This window comes from Schistocerca cancellata, chromosome 1 (assembly GCF_023864275.1).
Source record: "Schistocerca cancellata isolate TAMUIC-IGC-003103 chromosome 1, iqSchCanc2.1, whole genome shotgun sequence".
Classification (NCBI taxonomy): domain Eukaryota; kingdom Metazoa; phylum Arthropoda; class Insecta; order Orthoptera; family Acrididae; genus Schistocerca; species Schistocerca cancellata.
In genome coordinates, this window is record NC_064626.1 from 602225861 (window position 1) to 602245031 (window position 19171).

The 19171-nt window shown below is 39.7% G+C and overlaps 1 protein-coding gene across 1 annotated transcript in view; it reads right to left on the reverse strand.

The window, feature by feature from the left end:
- Positions 1 to 17187: 17187 nt before the first annotated feature.
- The window catches only part of LOC126182460 (charged multivesicular body protein 7), a 212976-nt gene continuing 210992 nt past the window's right edge, over positions 17188 to 19171 (reverse strand). The window contains exon 7 of the mRNA XM_049924851.1: positions 17188 to 17490. Within this exon, the coding sequence (XP_049780808.1) occupies positions 17420 to 17490 (71 nt within the window). The 3' untranslated portion in view covers positions 17188 to 17419. The remainder of the gene's footprint in view (positions 17491 to 19171) is intronic.

The window sequence follows — 19171 nt, forward strand, 5'->3', positions numbered from 1 at the left end:
GTGGTGCTATCTTTTTGTTTGGTCATCAGCCTACTCAGTTACGGATATGAGATGACAGTGTAAACTTTCACAAGAGAAACTCCCACCACCTCCGCCCCCCCCCCCCCCAAAAAAAAACAAAAACAAAAAAAATTCCCCTCACAAAACTCTAGACAGGGCACTCACCAGCCATACACCATGAAGTGAACTGTCATAACCATCTCTCAACCACATCATTTACATTTACAATAGTTATGGCTTAAGTCACACAATCAAGTCAGTGCCCCCAACTAGACATTTCCATTTCAATCACAGAAATTTTGTCATTAATGTTATCTTGTTAAATACACAGAAGCAGAGTCTCTATGAAGAAGTTATTTTTCCCAAACATGTTTGCAGAAATAAGTAAATTATTGCCCAGATCATACTAAAATGATGGATTTATTGCATCAGAAGACCTGAAATTCTCACAACCTTTGCTCCTGAAGCATAAACCAGTTAACTAACATAGCTGTATGATATGTTACATTATTTTAAACTGTATTCATCCAAGACAAAAGAAGTGACTTCATTGTTGTAGGTTTATATCCAAATCAGTTGATGGCCCCTGATAAAAGAATTTACATCATTGTACTATGCACCTGATAAACAAACGAATTCACAGTCTTAGCAACAACCCTTTTCATCTTCTGTAACTCTCTTACTGTAATGTTACTGGAAACTTATTACCTATAGATGTACTGTCACTGAAGAAACAAATACAACATGACTGACTTTGCTTTTGCATAAATGCAAAAATGTGCACAGGGGCAGGTCATTGTTGTGTGGAGAGCAGCTCTTGTACCAAGACTTCAGCTGATGGAAATTGGAATGATCTCTTCAATGACAAACTGTTGCTCACTAGAAATGGTGCATCAACTTGGAGATCTGTCTTGATAGTTATTCACAGTGCAAGACACTCCACCAATTGTTGATTCTCTGCAACCCTTCCTGCACTTTGCTGCAGTCTTCCAGCTTCTCGGCCTCCATACAGACAAATAGCCTCGCATAACTATTGAAGCTCCAGTTATGCAGTATTTCATTCTTTTGCAGTTACATGGAATTTCCATATTTTTTACCTTGTTTGACTCAAGCAGTATATTTTCTACCTTTATTCGCATTGTAAAGAAATGAAAATCCACCATTCTGGCAGAAATAGCTGTGCCACGATAGCAGCTGAAAAAAATCAGGAAAGGAAAGCAGATAAATGGAAATAAATAATAGCCATGAAATCAAACTTAGTATCCTTCAGTTGTAACTAAAATCTTTTATATATATATGCATTTAGTTTAGGAATAATTCTCAAACTTACTGGTGAACAGACACTGTCATGAATTTCAATTAAGAAGAAAACTTCTACTGTGAAGACACTGTGTGTAGTGTAAGCCAACTTTTGGTCAAAGAATCTGTCAATTTAATACCAGTTTCAAGTTTATGCACTGAAAAAATTTCCTCTCTGTTTATTTTCTTTACTTATCACTAATTCAGTTTGAGGCCACATTCAGTTGGCTGCTATTCAGACACAGATCTGATGTGAAAAGCTTTGAGGAAGATTGTGTCCATCTTGATGGAGACCACATAGTAAGAGATAAGCTCTGTCTGTTAGTAGAAATCTGATAGTCTGTCCTAACTATTATGGTCAATGGTACATTAAACACTAATCTTCACACAAAGAAAAATCCATTACGTAATAATGACAATGTTATGAAAATGGTAGTTGCTACTCACCACATAATGGAGATATTGGATATATGTTGTCTAATTGTGATAAATGCCTGTTTGGCTGAAAGCTTTGTTTGACAATCTTTTTGTTGTGCCTAACTAGGACTCAGCATCTCCACTATATAATGGGAAGCACCTATGCTTTTTATATTATTGTCAAACAATCTTCCTTTTTTATTGCTGTGAGATGACAAAGCAATCCAGATACAGTCAGTGTGACTATTTTAAACCAGACAATTGCTTTTGTTATAAACAGTGCTTGATGTGTGATGGATTATCATACTGATACCTCTGATACAAAACCATTAAAATAATGTTTTAAGACAATAGTAAAAAACAGTCCATGGTAGGTCACAGTACTGGTACTACTACTTTTTTACAAATCAAGCACTGGTCATAACAGTTGCTACTTCTGCTTGTTCTATTTCTTCAATATCATGTCATATCCAAAATGACAAACCAAACAGCATATCTAGAAGAACTTAGTGTTCATTTTCAGAGCCCATTATGTACTCTCACAGACTGATCAATCTGAAGTTACAAGCAGAGCAGAGGTGATGTGTGGAAACAATCAAAGGAAAAGAACTAAACACACGACAAATAAGAAGCTGTGTTCCATTGGCTGAGTGTGTTACAATTGGCTCATTATACCTTATTCTAAACATATATACAGTGAATCTTTGCTGAGGTTTCTAGGACAGATGAATATTCAGTATTTCTTCATCCCATTCACATTGCTGGAAGTTATGCAGTCAAAAAACTGGTTCAGTAACATCTGACTGCAAACCCAGAACTTCATGGAATATTTCCTCACAACAAGAGAGAAATGTAGGTTCAAGTCGAAATCCGGCAGAAATTTTCATTTTTCTAATAGGTATTACATTTGTACCTAATACTGCTGATGTCTAACAGTTCACAGTAAGCGAATAAATGTTGAGTAATTGAATATATTATAACAAAACATTCAACATTCCACACAGAGCCAGTCACAAAATATTTTAATTTCATATTTTTCACAGCTTTACTTTTGAAGAAATGTAAGTAACTCAGTCAAAAAATATTATCCTTGGACCTGTAATCATTAGTGGATGGACCAATAAACTCTTCTCAAAAGTGTGTGCACCCCCCACCCCCAGTTCCAAGACACACACACACACACACACACACACGAAGTAACATTATGCAATGATTCTGTGATTACTTTCTCTGGGGTGTGGGGGGGGGGGGGGGGGGGGAGCAGGGATTGTGAACAACACACATATAAAATGGAACAATACAATATATGTAAAAGACATACCTCCTTTTGCAATAAACAAATTTATTTTACTGCAGTTGTGTTTAACATGTCATACTAAAAAAATCACATTCATTGCAACAGTAACTCCAACACAAGAGATGCGAGTGTCACCCACTTCTATAAACACTACATGACAGTGAGTTTTCACAGTGGAATGTAAACTGTTTCATTTTATTAAAGTGCATCTGTGATACTTCTATTGACAGTGCCATAACATTAATATATTAACAGACACATTAATTTGGCACCGATGGTAAAATATAAAATAGTAATCTTCGGCATACGCCATGGCTTATCCTTCGTAACCATCCCAAAAAATATAGGGTGGTGGCAGAGAGCGTTTGGTTGTACAGTCCTGTAGTTCTGGTGTGGCACTTGATTTGTGATGTGTTTCTGAAAATAAATCAAAGGTATACTGAATGAATTATCAAATACTTTTTGGTAGAACCTGGCAGTATAGAAAAGATCAAACATAAGTAGAATATCATTACATGTCAAATTAGAAAAGTATTAAGTATGTACTGATTGGTAACATGAATTTTGTATGTAGAGTACACCACGCTGTCGCCAGTGGGATACAAATCAACATCCAAAGAGGTATCCATGAGTAAAATCTTCTACATCTGAACAAATATTAAGTTGTCAAATGCTGGAGCACATATCCAGCTAATCTGATCACATATTGCATCAAACTGTAAGTGAGAAGCCGGAGAGAGACACTAGTGTTTAACAACTGTCATTTTGTGGGTGCATCTTCAAGGTATTAAGCATTCTCACAGCACCTCCACAATATATACATTTACTAATGTGGCATGACATGAATAAACAATCACAATTTCAAAACAATAGTGATTTCTTCCACTCACTGGCAATAATGACATCACTGCAAAACAAGTATTCACCCAAAAATCAAGCTCACAAAATACTCAAAATTTAACAATAAAACTTACAAACATGAAAAATATTGGTGTTGTAAATTTCATGTGACCTATATATCTCAAATGAAGACCTCAATACCAGTAACCCATACAGAACTCAAAAACTCAACACAATTTTCACTTGAGCTACACATCTCCAACAAAGCCCTCGATACCACAAACCAACCACTCTAAAACATGGTGTTTTAAACTTCACTTACTCTATCTAAAATAAGGTCTCAGTACAACAGACCAAACCATGCTCATACGACTAATATCAGAAACTTCCCCATTGCAACAAGCAATGGGCTACTCATAAATATCTATATCTTCTTCACCACAGAAGAAAAATATTAAATCTCCAACCACAACAAATGGCCCTAATATTTCTAAACATAAAAACGAATCCATCAGCTAAAATATGCAAATTCAAAGGAACTCACCAGATAGCCAGCACAAATTATTTCAATACCAACATGAAACATTCAATTCATGTCAAACTACTCACTAACAAACATACAGCACAACAGAGGGCCACCAAATACTACAACACACAATCTACAAATACAAAGACTCAAGAACATCAAGGGCCACCATGACATTACGGGTCAAAGCAGATGGGTGTAGCATCAGCACATGACCTTGTGCTAATAACCTCGCCTTAGTCTCGTGTAGGAAATAGTGATGAGCCAATGACTGCCAATTGACAAGAAAACAGGATTAAATTATCAAGAATGAAACTTAATTACTGTCTGAACATTTGTTCAGAGTTTGCATCTTTTTGGAACAACCCAAAAAGTCCAGTATTGCCTGCTTTGCGCTTAGGAGATCATTCTCACTGTACTGGCCCACAAACAGAATACTTTTATTCAATCTGTCCTACAGCATTTTCTTTCTAAGCAGAGCACCTAAGATCTAAAAATTGTCCATTCTAACATTGAAATTCTAATACTTACATCCTAAACCATTTACTCCCTAATTGTCCTTATGATTAAAAATGAAGAGTGAATTTACTAGACACTTATTTGATTTACGAATTTTCTGAATGTCAAGTGAGACATTCATTTGAACCCTTACCTGCTATTTCAGCATCTTATTTTGCAAATGCGAATTTCCCACAGTATCTCCAATTTTGCTGCATTTCTCTTCCTGTTTTTAGCGAGTTACATTGCTATATACTTCAGTGACTAAAAATAAAGTCCAACAACTCCATTAACTAACATCTCAACATGTTTAAAAGAGAGTTACATGCAACACAGCTATGAAACTAAATCTGTCGGTTACAACATTCGTGAGTACAACACTACACGTGCAGCTTGAGTACATACATCACAGTATTAAATAAATGCTATACATTTATATTCTATGAGAAAATATGATATTCTAACCACAATCATTTTAACCGATCAGCTTGTTTGCCTCCCAGAATGCGAATGTATATTACGTTTCCTGTTTTCTCTCCAACAGTTTTTGGTTCCGCTTTTCGTCTCTTAGATATGACAATACCATAAAGCCTATTACTTAGTTACTACAAAAGTTCCACACGGTATCCACCACCTCGACGAAAACAATAAAAAACACAGATCTTTCAGCCCAGTGCCCGCCAAAAATTTTGTCTTCAAAGATAATACTCGCAGCACCTTCAAATGAACGTGGTAACTTCTGTGAACTACGTCACTTCCCGTGTTTCGCTGTTGCTAGAGTCTAGTTCCCAAGCGCAGCCTCGGTCTAACCGTAAACAAACCTCTAAAAAACTGCAGCAAAACCCACGGCAACTTCCTTCATGTCCGCGGTGTTTTACGAAACATTCATGAGAAGATTGTCCACAACGTTGGGCCGTGTGTCACAAATGCAAAAAAAAAAAAGTGTCATGTGTCATCCGTTTGCAAATCCGACCGCATACAAGATGTTCATGAACATGATGCTGATTCTGATTCTGTGTTGTCTGTCAATTGTACTTCTTCCCTTTCAGGGAAGTTATTCCTCACTGTCCAAATACTTGGTCGAGATGTTCGCATGCAGGTGGATACTAGTTCTGCTGCCACTACCATCAATTCTCAGACGTATCTTCAGTTGGGTTCTCCAATCCTGTCACCTGTCACTAGGCAATTATGGATTTACAATAAACAGAAGATTTCTCTCTTGGGACAATTTGATGCTGAGGTATCTTACAAATCTGTCATTCGCACTGTTCCCATATTTGTGGTTGACCATAGTAATGCGGAGAATCTTTTTGGTTTTGATGCCTTTCGTGTTTTTAGGTTCTCCATAGATGACTCTGTCAATATCGTCTCTGATGCTATGCCTTATGCTCAATTGGATTCCTTGTCAATGACATTTTCGTCCCTTTTTTCTCCTGGGTTAGGCCGTGCAAACGACTTTGAAGCTCATATCATGCTCAAACCCACTGCTCAGCCTAAGTTTTTTCGGGCTCGGCCCATTTCTGTGGCCCTTCATGATCAGGTCAAACGGGAGTTGGATCGTCTCACTGCTTCAGGGGTCTTGCTTCCTGTCACTTCCAGTGAGTGGTCCTCTCCTGTCATTGTCGTTGCTAAGCCAAATGGTGATATTTGTCTCTGTGGCAATTTCAAAGCCACTGTAAATCCTCAATGCCTTATCGACACTTACCCTATGCCTCAACCTGAAGAACTGTTCACTTAACTTGCTGGAGGCCAGTATTTTTCTAAACTTGACCTGTCAGAAGCTTATCATCAACTTCCTCTCGACACTGCTTCCCGGCAGTTTCTGGTCCTTAACACACCTTTCGGCCTCTATCAATACCAACGATTGCCATTCGGGGTTGCCAGCGCCCCTGCTCTTTTTCAGTGATTCTTGGAACAATTATTGCTCACTGTCCCTGGGTGTATAAATTACCAGGATGACATTGTTGTCACTGGCTCCACCACTGACGAACATCTTCAAAATCTCTGCACACTTTTTCATGTCTTATAGACTGCCAGTCTTAAGTGTAATCTTCAGAAATCAAAATTTTTTTCAGGCGTCTATCACGTACTTGGGGTTTCAACTCTCTCGGGATGGCATTCGTCCACTTCACCAAACTGTCGCTGCGATCAATGCCCTTCTTCGCCCTACATCTGTTAAGGAACTGCAGGCCTTCTTGGGGAAAATAGCATACTATCACAAGTTTTTTCTGTCTGCTGCTTCGGTGGCTCAGCCGTTGCATCGTCTGTTGCATAAAAATGTACCTTTTCACTGGTCCGCATCACGCGATGCAGCTTTCCAGAACTTGAAGACTATGCCGAAACAGGGCCCGTGCCTGGCTACTTATCGACCTGGCCAATATCTTGTTCTTTCCACGGACGCCTCTCAATACAGGGTCGGTGCAGTCCTTGCGCACCGTTTTTCTGACGGTTCTGAACAACTCATTGCTTATGCCTCCGAAACGCTCACAGATGCCCAACAAAAGTATTCTCAAATTGAAAAAGATGCTTTAACCATTATTTATGCTCTTCATAAGTTTGGTGTTTTTCTCTATGGATCCAAATTTCATCTCATTACGGATCACAAACCACTTGTTTCCTTGTTTCATCCATCAACGTCACTTCCCGTCAAGGCACCGCCTCCAGCGTTGGGCTCTTTACTTGTCTCGTTTCAATTATGAGATTCATCTCCGGCTGACGGCTCAACATGTGACTGCTGAAGCACTATCTCGCCTTCCCTTGGGTCCTGATCTGGCATTCGATAGGGACGAACTTTTGTGTTTCCACCTGGATGTTGCCGAGCAGCGGGTTGTGGACGGGTTCCCCATCACCAGGGACCGGCGGGCGGCTGTAACAGGTTCTGACCCTACCCTCTCCCGGGTTTTACGCTGTATTCAGAAGGGTTGGCCAGATCGTCCATCCACTAAGACTTCTGATCCATTGCGGAACTACTACGTTTTGCGTTACCGCCTCACGGCTAGGGATGGTATTATCCTCCTTTCCACCGACAATCCTTCGCCGCGTATTGTGGTGCCTGCATCTTTGCGTGCTTTGGTCTTACGCCTCCTTCACCAAGGGCACTGGGGTGCCTCTCGCACAAATCTCTGGCATACTGTCATGTGTACTGGGCCGGCATCGACTCCGAAATTGCACATATGGTCGCTGCCTGCGGCCCTTGTGCATCACAGGCCGCCGCCCTGAAGTCATATTTTGTCACTGGGGTCTTCACCTGAGAAGCCCTGGGAGTGTATTCATGCTGACTTCGCGGGACCTTTTTTAGGTACTTATTGGCTTGTCGTTATTGACGCCTACTCTAACTTTCCTTTCATTGTGCGTTGCACGTCGCCTACCACCGCGGCAACCACCAATGCTCTAGCTCACATTTTCTCTTTGGAAGGCCTTCCCTCTACTCTTGTTACTGATAATGGCCCGCAATTTGCCTCTTCCGATTTTGCGGATTTTTGTGCCCGTCACGGCATCATGCATGTCACGGCCCCTCCATTCCATCCACAGTCAAACAGTGAGGCTGAACGACTGGTCTGCACATTTAAGGCTCAGATGAGGAAACTCCCACACGCTACTTCATCTTCTGCAGCCTTCCACCTCATGGCTGTGAGTGCCTTCACTTGGCCGGTTCACTGCCGCCGACCTTGTATGGGGATATGGCAGGCAGCCAAAATGGAGTCCTTGCCACATCTTATGACACCGTGGCAAAAGCCTGTATGAAATCCAGACGGACACGGGTGTTGCAGTGCGTCATTCGGACCAGCTTCGGCCTCGTGTGCCGGCAACGCCTGTTCCAGATGCCACTACACCACCTTCGGCTCTACCTGATGCTCGGGATACTGGAATCTCTCATTACTCACAGCGCAGTCCACTCACCATCATATTGGTGTCAGCACAAGAATTGATACCACCAGGAGACATGCCTAAGCAGGAACCAGATTACCATCATCTGTTGGAGCAACTCCACTTGCCTCCTTCTCCTACGGACGGGGATACATCGCCCATGTCTCCTGTTATAACAACCGGAGTTGCTGCAACGGGTAGATTGGTGCACGGGGCCCCAGCAGATTCAACCCCCATGTCTCCTGTCATCTTGAGCCGTTATCATCGGGGACACTTCTGTCTGTACGGGAAACCTACTCCTCAAGACTTTACGGCCAGTCAAACAACACCTATGGTCGTTAGCAATCTACAGGCCACCTCCATCAAGACCTGTGCAAAAAATTCAAAGGGGTGAAAAGTGTTGTGACTCGCCAGTCTTTCAAAGTGCCACCGCGCAGTTACGTGCGTCCTCTACATGCAGTGCTCTGTGCCAGCCATGCAGCAGCAGCGCCACCTAAGCGGCCAGCCAGCCAGCGGCCGCTAGACTTGGACCCAGTTATGATTTGACTGTTAAAGTGTACACACATCTTACTCTGTTTACTTGATCTGTGACTTTCATGTATTGCGTCTTCCTTGCAATATATTTGTTCAACTTGAAGTTATAACACTATGATGATCCTAACAAAGTCATAGACTGACTATAGCTACTAACAGCATCGACACAGTATGGCGTACAGCTCTCACAGATGAAATAATATCAATCATCTCGAAGCTTCAAGACAGACGCATCAATGAATAATAGTAAGGACTGTGGTTCTTGAACTACACAGGACTGCTCGCAAAAGATTCTAGTGCAGACAAGTCATAATACATGGTTTGGATGGTTTATGGGAGACTGATCCCGTACATATCAGACGATAAGATCGAATAAAGGGTCCAAATATATTTTGATGATCATAGATATGTAGGAGGACTGTTACACAGGTGCTGGAACAATTGCAGCACCCCAGTATGAATGGGTATCGTGACAACAAGGCGACTATGGAAGTAATTTTTACAATAAGTATTTCAAGTAGGTAGTGGAACAGGAAGGAAAAATATTTTAGAGGTCAGGTAACCATAGCTAAAATTCCACATAGTGAATAAAATCTTATGCACTGGCTGTTAAAATACTTTTACTACAAAGTCACTATCAGTTTCATGTTAGTAGAGATACATCTTGAGGTGATGACTGTTTATAAAACTTGTCACCTGAAGATGTATCTCTACTGATTCAAAACCAAAAGTGACTTTTTAATAAATGTATTTTAGAAGCCAGTATGGAATAAACCACTATTCGACATTCTCCCACATGAAAGTGATATTACGTAGCATCTGAACAGGACCATTGAAAACTGCATGTGCATGCAATTTAATCTTCACAGTTCATACATGCAGTCAGACATTCTCCCACAAATTACTGGGGAGTATATTCAAACTGAACACTGTACGATTAAGATGAGTCTATCGATGTATGTGACAACGGGCTCCTAAACAGCCATTGCAGAAGGTTTTATTCAACATGTGGGATTTTGGTTGTGGTTACCCAACCTCCAAACTAATATGATGGCTTACTGCTCCATTACCAACTTGAAATACTTATTGTAAAAATCACCTCGCCTTGTTGTCAGGACACCCACTCACACCAGACAAGATGGTGGATGCATGGAAATTTAGAGAGCCAGCATGTGAGGCTGGCTGCATAACAGTTCTACTGCCACCAACATATGAGACCACCCAGGGAGTTGCACAAAATCATTCTCCACACCATAACATTGCTGCAGAGTATTTGCTTTGAGACATTCCACACTGTACATGTTGATGGCTGTCTGATGGTGCATAAAATGAGATTCGTCTGAAAAGGCTATCACTGAATTGTTATTGTGGAGAGACTGTTGGTATCCCATTGGTTCATATGGGTAATCGATTGTCCCAAAGTTGCATTCTATTCACCTCTTCACTGCCGTCGATCACCCCTGTCATGTATGGCTTATGGTGTACCACAGTTGCTTTGGAGCCAGTTTTGGATAGCGTCATTTTTTCACGCTCAGTATACTTTAGCCATGGTGCCACACAAACAGTTTACAAAATTAACCATTTCAGAAATGCTTCCACCCTTGGCCTGGAAGCCAATGATCATGCCCTTTTGGATGTTAGATACATCACTCCATTTCTGTATATTGACAATGACTGCGCTGTTTTCCGCATATCTCAACACATTTCCAGTGCTCGCACCTGCCGTTGGAGTGATTATTGAGTGTTGACGTTGAACATAGGTGGTGGTCACATTAATGTGATTGGACTGTGTACATCCACTGTACTGAATGAGTAGTATACTACAGTGGTAGTAAAATGCAGTTCTATAAAATTCACTAGCAGGTCCTCTGTTAAAAGCTGCTAAAGTGGAGTCTTCCATTAAATGCAAGAAAAGTATGAAAACTGGATGTGAACTAAAATAAAGTAGAATACAGGCAATATACTTTCAGTGCATTTGAACAGAGCAGTTCAAACTCGGGTTTGCAAGCAGGAAGAAATGTACATAAGCCCACAGAACACTATGTGACGAAACCAACTACTACTTTATATCAAACAAAAACAAATATGGAGTCATTTACTACACAAAATATTTTGGTAGCTTGCATGAAAATAATAATAATAATAATAAGACACCCTATTATCCATTGCAATAAATAATGCATTTTTGTGTAATCTGACATCGAATTGATTACACAAAATTAAACAGTTTCACAGAACAAAAACTTGTTCATATTCTTACATCATCACATACACAATATAACATAAAATATCTGCCATGTTGGACAAGGAGATACAAAAGTACTCTCATGAAAGTAAATTACTAAAGCAATAATCTTCTGAAAATGTAAGCTTTACCAAGAACTGTTTCCCCCCAGCCTGAAGACAAGACTTCCCCTCTCCTCATGAAAAATGGATGCAATCTCTGGGATGGAATTAATGAAGATGCATAATGTATCCTTTGCTGCATATGCTACTTCTTTTTCATACATCATCATACTTTTTAAGTATCCCCATAAAAAGTAATTTGCTGGATTTACATCTGGAGAGCATACTGGAAATCCACTTTAATCAATCAAATTACTGGCAAAAATAGTGCTAATGTTATGTCTACTTGTCTGCTCCAGTGAGCACGAGAACCAGCCTCATGGACCACATATTCAGCCTAGTAGCAATTCAACATATTCGAATAATTTTGGTTAATTTTCCTGACAGTTGAGGTCATAGGATGTTTGGTACAATTAATTTGTTACCAATAATCACACAGCAGTTGTTCACCGAAAATGAAATTTCAGTTTTCTTTATGCCTGTCTGTTTTTACTCGCAGAGTGCAGATCTAAATTTTGCGTGGCTTCAGGTGGTTTTAGTTATAGTAATAAGTATTTTTGAAGCAAGTGATAAGAATTATATCTGGTTTCATTTCTAGGAAATCTTGCAGAGAACTCTTCCATCAAATCCTTGTTGTTTTGACAACAACTTCACAATATAAATGGTGTTTCAAAGTTTTTGCATCAGATGGTTACAGGTGTTTCATTGCCCCATGAGGAACAACTTTTGTTCCAGATAATGTGTTCACTGACATTGTCTGGTAATACTAGGCATATTTTTACTGTCAGTTACGCTCCTGAGAAGCAGCAAGAGACTGGCACATTACAGTACACATATGCACTATGTATTGCCTATAATCCAATCATCTGCCTGTGGTGGAACCCTGCCCCTACTGCAAAAGGTAGTATCACAACTACTGCAGCTGAAAGCATGTGCACTTCATTACTTAGTATCCCACAATGCAGCTACATTGTTGCTGCTGTAAGTTTAAACAGTTGCCTACTGATGTTGACTGCACATCATCTACTAGACTAGTCATGAACTTATTATTTCTCGGCACCTAAGCATTTGCCATATGCTGAAGTAGAGGCACTGGACACTTAGTGTGCATGTGTCTCATGAATGCTTCCCCAACTGGTTACAGACATACAGAGCTATTACAAATGATTGAAGCGATTTCATAAATTCACTGTAGCTCCATTCATTGACATATGGTCACGCCACACTTAGAAAAACTCATAAAGTTTTGTTCGGCTGAAGCCGCACTTCAGGTTTCTGCCGCCAGAGCGCTTGAGAGCGCAGTGAGACAAAATGGCGACAGGAGCCGAGAAAGCGTATGTCGTGCTTGAAATGCACTCACATCAGTCAGTCATAACAGTGCAACGACACTTCAGGACGAAGTTCAACAAAGATCCACCAACTGCTAACTCCATTCGGCGATGGTATGCGCAGTTTAAAGCTTCTGAATGCCTCTGTAGGGGTCGGCCTGCAGTGAGCAAAGAAATGGTTGAACGCTTGCGGGCAAGTTTCACGCGTAGCCCGCGGAAGTCGACGAATAAAGCAAGCAGGGAGCTAAACGTACCACAGCCCACGGTTCGGAAAATCTTACGGAAAACGCTAAAGCAGAAGCCTTACCATTTACAATTGCTACAAGCCCTGACACCCGATGACAAAGTCAAACGCTTTGAATTTTCGGCGCGGTTGCAACATCTCATGGAAGAGGATGCGTTCAGTGTGAAACTTGTTTTCAGTGATGAAGCAACATTTTTTCTTAATGGTGAAGTGAACAGACACAATGTGCGAATCTGGGCGGTAGAGAATCCTCACGCATTCGTGCAGCAAATTCGCAATTCACCAAAAGTTAACGTGTTTTGTGCAATCTCACGGTTTAAAGTTTACGGCCCCTTTTTCTTCTGCGAAAAAAACGTTACAGGACACGTGTATCTGGATATGCTGGAAAATTGGCTCATGCCACAACTGGAGACCGACAGCGGCGACTTCATCTTTCAACAGGATGGTGCTCCACCGCACTTCCATCATGATGTTCGGTGTTTCTTAAACAGGAGATTGGAAAACCGATGGATCGGTCGTGGTGGAGATCATGATCAGCAATTCATGTCATGGTCTCCACGCTCTCCCGACTTAACCCCATGCGATTTCTTTCTGTGGGGTTATGTGAAAGATTCAGTGTTTAAACCTCCTCTACCAAGAAACGTGCCAGAACTGCGAGTTCGCATCAACGATGCTTTCGAACTCACTGATGGGGACATGCTGCGCTGAGTGTGGGAGGAACTTGATTATCGGCTTGATGTCTGCCGAATCACTAAAGGGGCACATATCGAATATTTGTGAATGCCTAAAAAAACTTTGAGTTTTTGTATGTGTGTGCAAAGCATTGTGAAAATATCTCAAATAATAAAGTTATTGTAGAGCTGTGAAATCGCTTCAACCATTTGTAATAACCCTGTATAGTGCGCTGTTCCAGAGGCTACATCAGCAGCTGTGCAAGTATGAGATTTTCCACCCACAACAGGAGTGCATGAACACAGGATGTGTTCATGCACTGTAATTTCAAGAGGAAGTCCTGGACAGAGTTGAGGTGAATTCGTCTACAATCACACGAGCGATTTGCAAGAGATAGGTTCCACTTGCAAGAGGTGTAGATCCTTGGATCAGCTGACTCTGAGTCCTGTTGGGATACATCCACTTTTACCACTACCATTCACCATCCGCTGCACTTTCAGAGAGGTATGCTGCAGTGGCTGTCCAAGCAGCTCATTGTCCTGGCACACCAAAATTGTGACCCCTGAGACAGAGCTAACACTCACTAGCTGCAGAGCTGGAGCTGACACCAGAGGCTCCAAAATCGCCACTGGTGCGAGTCTGTAACACTGGGTGCACATGCCAATTTAACTCTAGTGCCTATTACACTGGAAACCACCAATGGACTTGATCTATGCCTAGCTTCCTAGACTCATTCTTCATCATTCTGTTAACTATTTCATACTGTGTCACCATCCAATATTTGGATATGCTGTGCTGTTGGAGTTCATTTTTGATTACACTATGGACCTGCAGCACTGCACTGGACAAGAACCATGCTATGATATTGGTACTGTCTTTGGCTGCCACTTTCCTGATTGTATCCTGTGCTATCTTGTCTTTGGTTCCATAAACAGGTTAACTGTCCAGTGTTTGTGTGTGTCACGTGGCACAATATTCATATGCGGTTTTCATGCTAGTTTATGCAGCAATACATTGCTGAGCCATTGCTTGCAGCACATGTATCGTTTGCACACAAAGCGTGTTTTACAAGGGACAGCTATGAAAATACTGACGACAACCATGTGTGGGCAGAAGAAAATCAACATGCAGTTATGACCACACATCATTAATATCATTTTTCACTAAATGCATGGACAGGAATCATCGGCAAACATATTACTGGACCTATTAAGTTTCCAGCTCATCCAGACAGCCGAATGCCTGACAGCCTTCTGACGAATGACCTACTCAAGCTGCCAGAAGGTGTTCAGCTGAATGTATGAGTGAAAATGTGGTTTCAAATTAATGGTGCGTCAGCATTTTAACCATTGTGTACGCCAGCACCTCACTCACACTTCTGTGTGAATCTGATTGGGAGAGGCACCCATATGCCATAGCCAACAGTCTCACAACCTACCAGTCGACTTCTTCTTGTGAAATCACATCAATAGTAATGTATGCTTATGCATGTAGAACACTGACATTCTCATTGAATGAATACAGGCAGCTTGTAATGCCTCTTAAACTGCTCTTTGACCAGTACCTTCAACAAAGTTAACAAGGCAATTAATCGGCACTACAAAGTCTGTAAACAGATGGAAGGTCAACACTTAGAGCTTTAGGTTCAAGTGACTGTTCTTTTTTTAATGTAACATGACCCAAATAGACCACATTTATGGTTCAAGACTGGATTGTACATTTTGTAAACCAATCGAACACTGCCGTTCTCTTAGTTTATTCAGTTTCACATCTATTTATTTCTTTAAACATTCTGCAGCAAAAAGCTTGGAGTACATAAGCTGAAACAGATTTCAAATATTTTTTCTTTCTTTTTTCCTTTTATCATGAGTATTTTCTCTTGGAGCATTGCTTGGTTCAGACATGCTTTTTAATACCTAGTCGTAATGAAAAGATGTGTAGTTGCTCGGAAAAGAAGTAGACTGTTGTGATGAAATTGTACTGTCTTACATTGTTTAAAATTCATAATGCACTGAACTAGCAGGGTCTACTAAACAGGTGTGTTGTATCTTCATAATACCTACCCCAGTAAATTGATAGGGTAATTTTCATCAACAGAAAAAGTGAAGAATGAGTGTCTCTAAGTAGGGAAAAAATATTTTAGAAGCAAATCAGAAGCTTTAGATTTTCTTGGTCTACCTCCTTTCATGCAGAGCAGACAGCTGAAACACCCTGATGCATTAATATCATTAACAATTAACAGTCTGTTTGGAGGGGGGGACACGGACGGATATATGCACTAGAACCAAAAAGCGACCTCTACAACATCTTCAATGGCTTAATAGTGGTACAAAAATGAGGAAATCACATGTTTACTCATATTTCACAATCTTTTAGATATCTTGTAGGTACTTTAATACTGCTTTATTTCCTCTCTGAGAACTTTCAAGAATGTTTCCTGTAGGGTTTACATTTTTAGCAGTAGTTTCCCTGCATTGTTCCTGATAACTGTGTGAAAGAAGTTCTGGAGGATCTACTAGCCACTGTGTTGTACTATACAGAATTTTGTTTTTATTAGATTCATGTGGATTCTTGACATAAATAAAAAGCAGCAACTGTCCACTATTACATATTCTACTTATTAAAAATGACATGTTCATCTTCAGATGGTTGGTCACATTTGTATCCTGTCATTTACATAGTGCTAACCATATTGTGATGGCAGTTTCCGAATGATGAAAATTTCTTTGGTTGTGGTGCTCTGCAGCAATGATTGAAACTGGAAAAAGTATTTTTTTGTAACAGATCTAACACAAGTTGGAATAATATAGCCAACTTTGCAAGAGGACAAATGTTTTATTTTATGCTACGTACATGAAAAAATCCTGTACTGATGTTTTCTGATTTGGCAAATTGTATAAATAATAGCACTGGGTTCTTTCAGTAAGAGTCCACATGCATTTTAACAGCCTCACAAAGGATCAAGATATTTGTTTCCCCTCAACCATATTTCAGGTAGGTCCCTCTCACCCAAGGATCTGAATACCTACACTTGCTTCCGCAACTTCCAAAACCTATTCCTCTTTCCTCACTGCTGAAGCAACTAACCATTCTGAAAGCTAGGAATACTTTTCTTTTAATTTTATTGAGTCTTCTCAGAAATATATATTGATTTTTTTTTTAGATTACTGCCTAAGAAACAAAAATAACATACTGTACCAGATTGGTTTGGCAATAATAATTGATAATGCAGTCTCTGATGGAAACTAAGACATGGGATAAATAGTTAAGAGGCAGTGTGGAAATGAAACGGAAAAAAATATGAATGCTTTATTAGCTTAACATAAAATCATTTGCCATCATTATAAATAAACAAAATTAACAAAAAAGTTATTTACATGAAATATAAACCAAGGCATCATCACAATTAGGAACTCCTGTATCAAGTGTTAAAAAATAGTTACAAGCAGACAAAGAAACCCAAATTATACATTGATTTATATAAAACAGTTTTGTTTTTGAAAAATATAGATTGTTCTTCTAAATAAAACAAAAAGGCACCAACATCATTCTTAATGAGCTGGTTCACTTAACCTTTGGCGAGGCTTATGTGGTGTACTTGAAACGCTGGATGAAAGGCCACCTGTGAAACATAAATAAAGATTTATTACATAGAAAACTGGAGGTTAAAAACTATTTTTCCAACTTTAATCTGTCTTACATAAAAAAGACAGCTTCAGTAATGCACTTTTATGATTCAGTGCTGAATAAAAACTTTTCAGTTACTCTTTCCCTCAAATTAAAGCACAATGAGGTTCAAAGTATGGGTTCAACTTCAGTAGCTGTTAACAGTTTTTGGTCATTTATGTGTTTATTGTGAAAATATCTTTAATTTGCTACTCACCATATAACGGAGATGCTGAGTTGAGTTGCAGTTAGGCACAACAAAAAGATAAAAAGTGTGGTTTCAGTTGCCTGAGACTGCAGTCGTGTGTGTGTGTGTGTGTGTGTGTGTGTGTGTGTGTGTTTGACAAAGGCCTTAATGGCTGAAAGCTTTAACTCTGAGTAGTTACTTGTACCAGTCTATCCTGGAGTTTCTATTGTTTGTTTTATCTTTATTTTGCTACATTTCTTCGCACCAATTTAAAACAGCTTTTAATGATATTTGAAATTTTCAGGTCAAACTTGCACATGCTGTGAATATTTACAGCTACATTGTTGTGCATCTTTATTCCCATGACATATGAAGCAATATGAAGTAACATTATTCTAACATTAATGATGGGCAGTCAGAAATAGGATGTCACAGACATACAACACAACAGACAATCGCAGATTCCCTGTGATTGTCAATTCAGAGGTCATTTGTTTCTGTCAGTTTCTTACAAACAAACATTTTGTGAATTGCTTTTAGTACTTACTTTGTTTGTTTTTGAGCTATCTGCAAAAAAATAATGACTAATAAAAATAAATATTTCAGTAAGAATGCCATAAGGTGCTTTTAGGAGGCATACGTAAATTTTCACTTCTTTCGAAAGATATGGTTTCCTCTTTTTCATGTGTGTAAAATTTCCTAGATTTTCATTTATAACATTTACAATATGTTCCAAGCTGTACGTAATGTCAGGTATGGCTGGTTTATTAAAATGGTTCAGATGAAATACAAAAACACCCATATGCTCTCTGCAATAGTTGTGAAACTATATGTAAATATTTTCAGCTACAAATTCAAGTACCTTCAAACTACATTTTAAATTGCTTTGGGGAGAAAAAAGGGCTATGAATATTATAGTAACAGAAACAGGAATGACTGAAAACTAATGTCAGAATATGCCAGAACATAAGCAGCATCTCGTGATGATTCCACACAGCTCTAAACGCATTTCCATTAATAAATGGCTGACATGCATATGGTATACAGGTCTGTGGATGGAAAAGAACGAGCTACAATGCGAGAGTATCAACAGTGCTTTCCAAACTAATTTTCCGTGCAAGTATGCGTGATAGAGGCCGGTATCGAACAGTGCAAACTTCTGTAATGTAGGTTGAGATTCTGTGATATGTTGAAGGCACTCCACATACTAGTACACAATATACTGCACACATGCTTGGTGTCAGACATAATCAGCAGCTACATCCTTTCATCTTCAGCACACTGTAGCACTAGCACTGGAGATTTTCCTCTATGCATGCAGTTTGCACAATGTTTTTATACAACAGACTGTCCTGCACCTCTCATTACTGCCCGAGGTTTTATACACTGACAAATCTTTGTTTACTCTTGAAGGCTATTTCAGTATTCATAATTCACATATTTGGGCTCA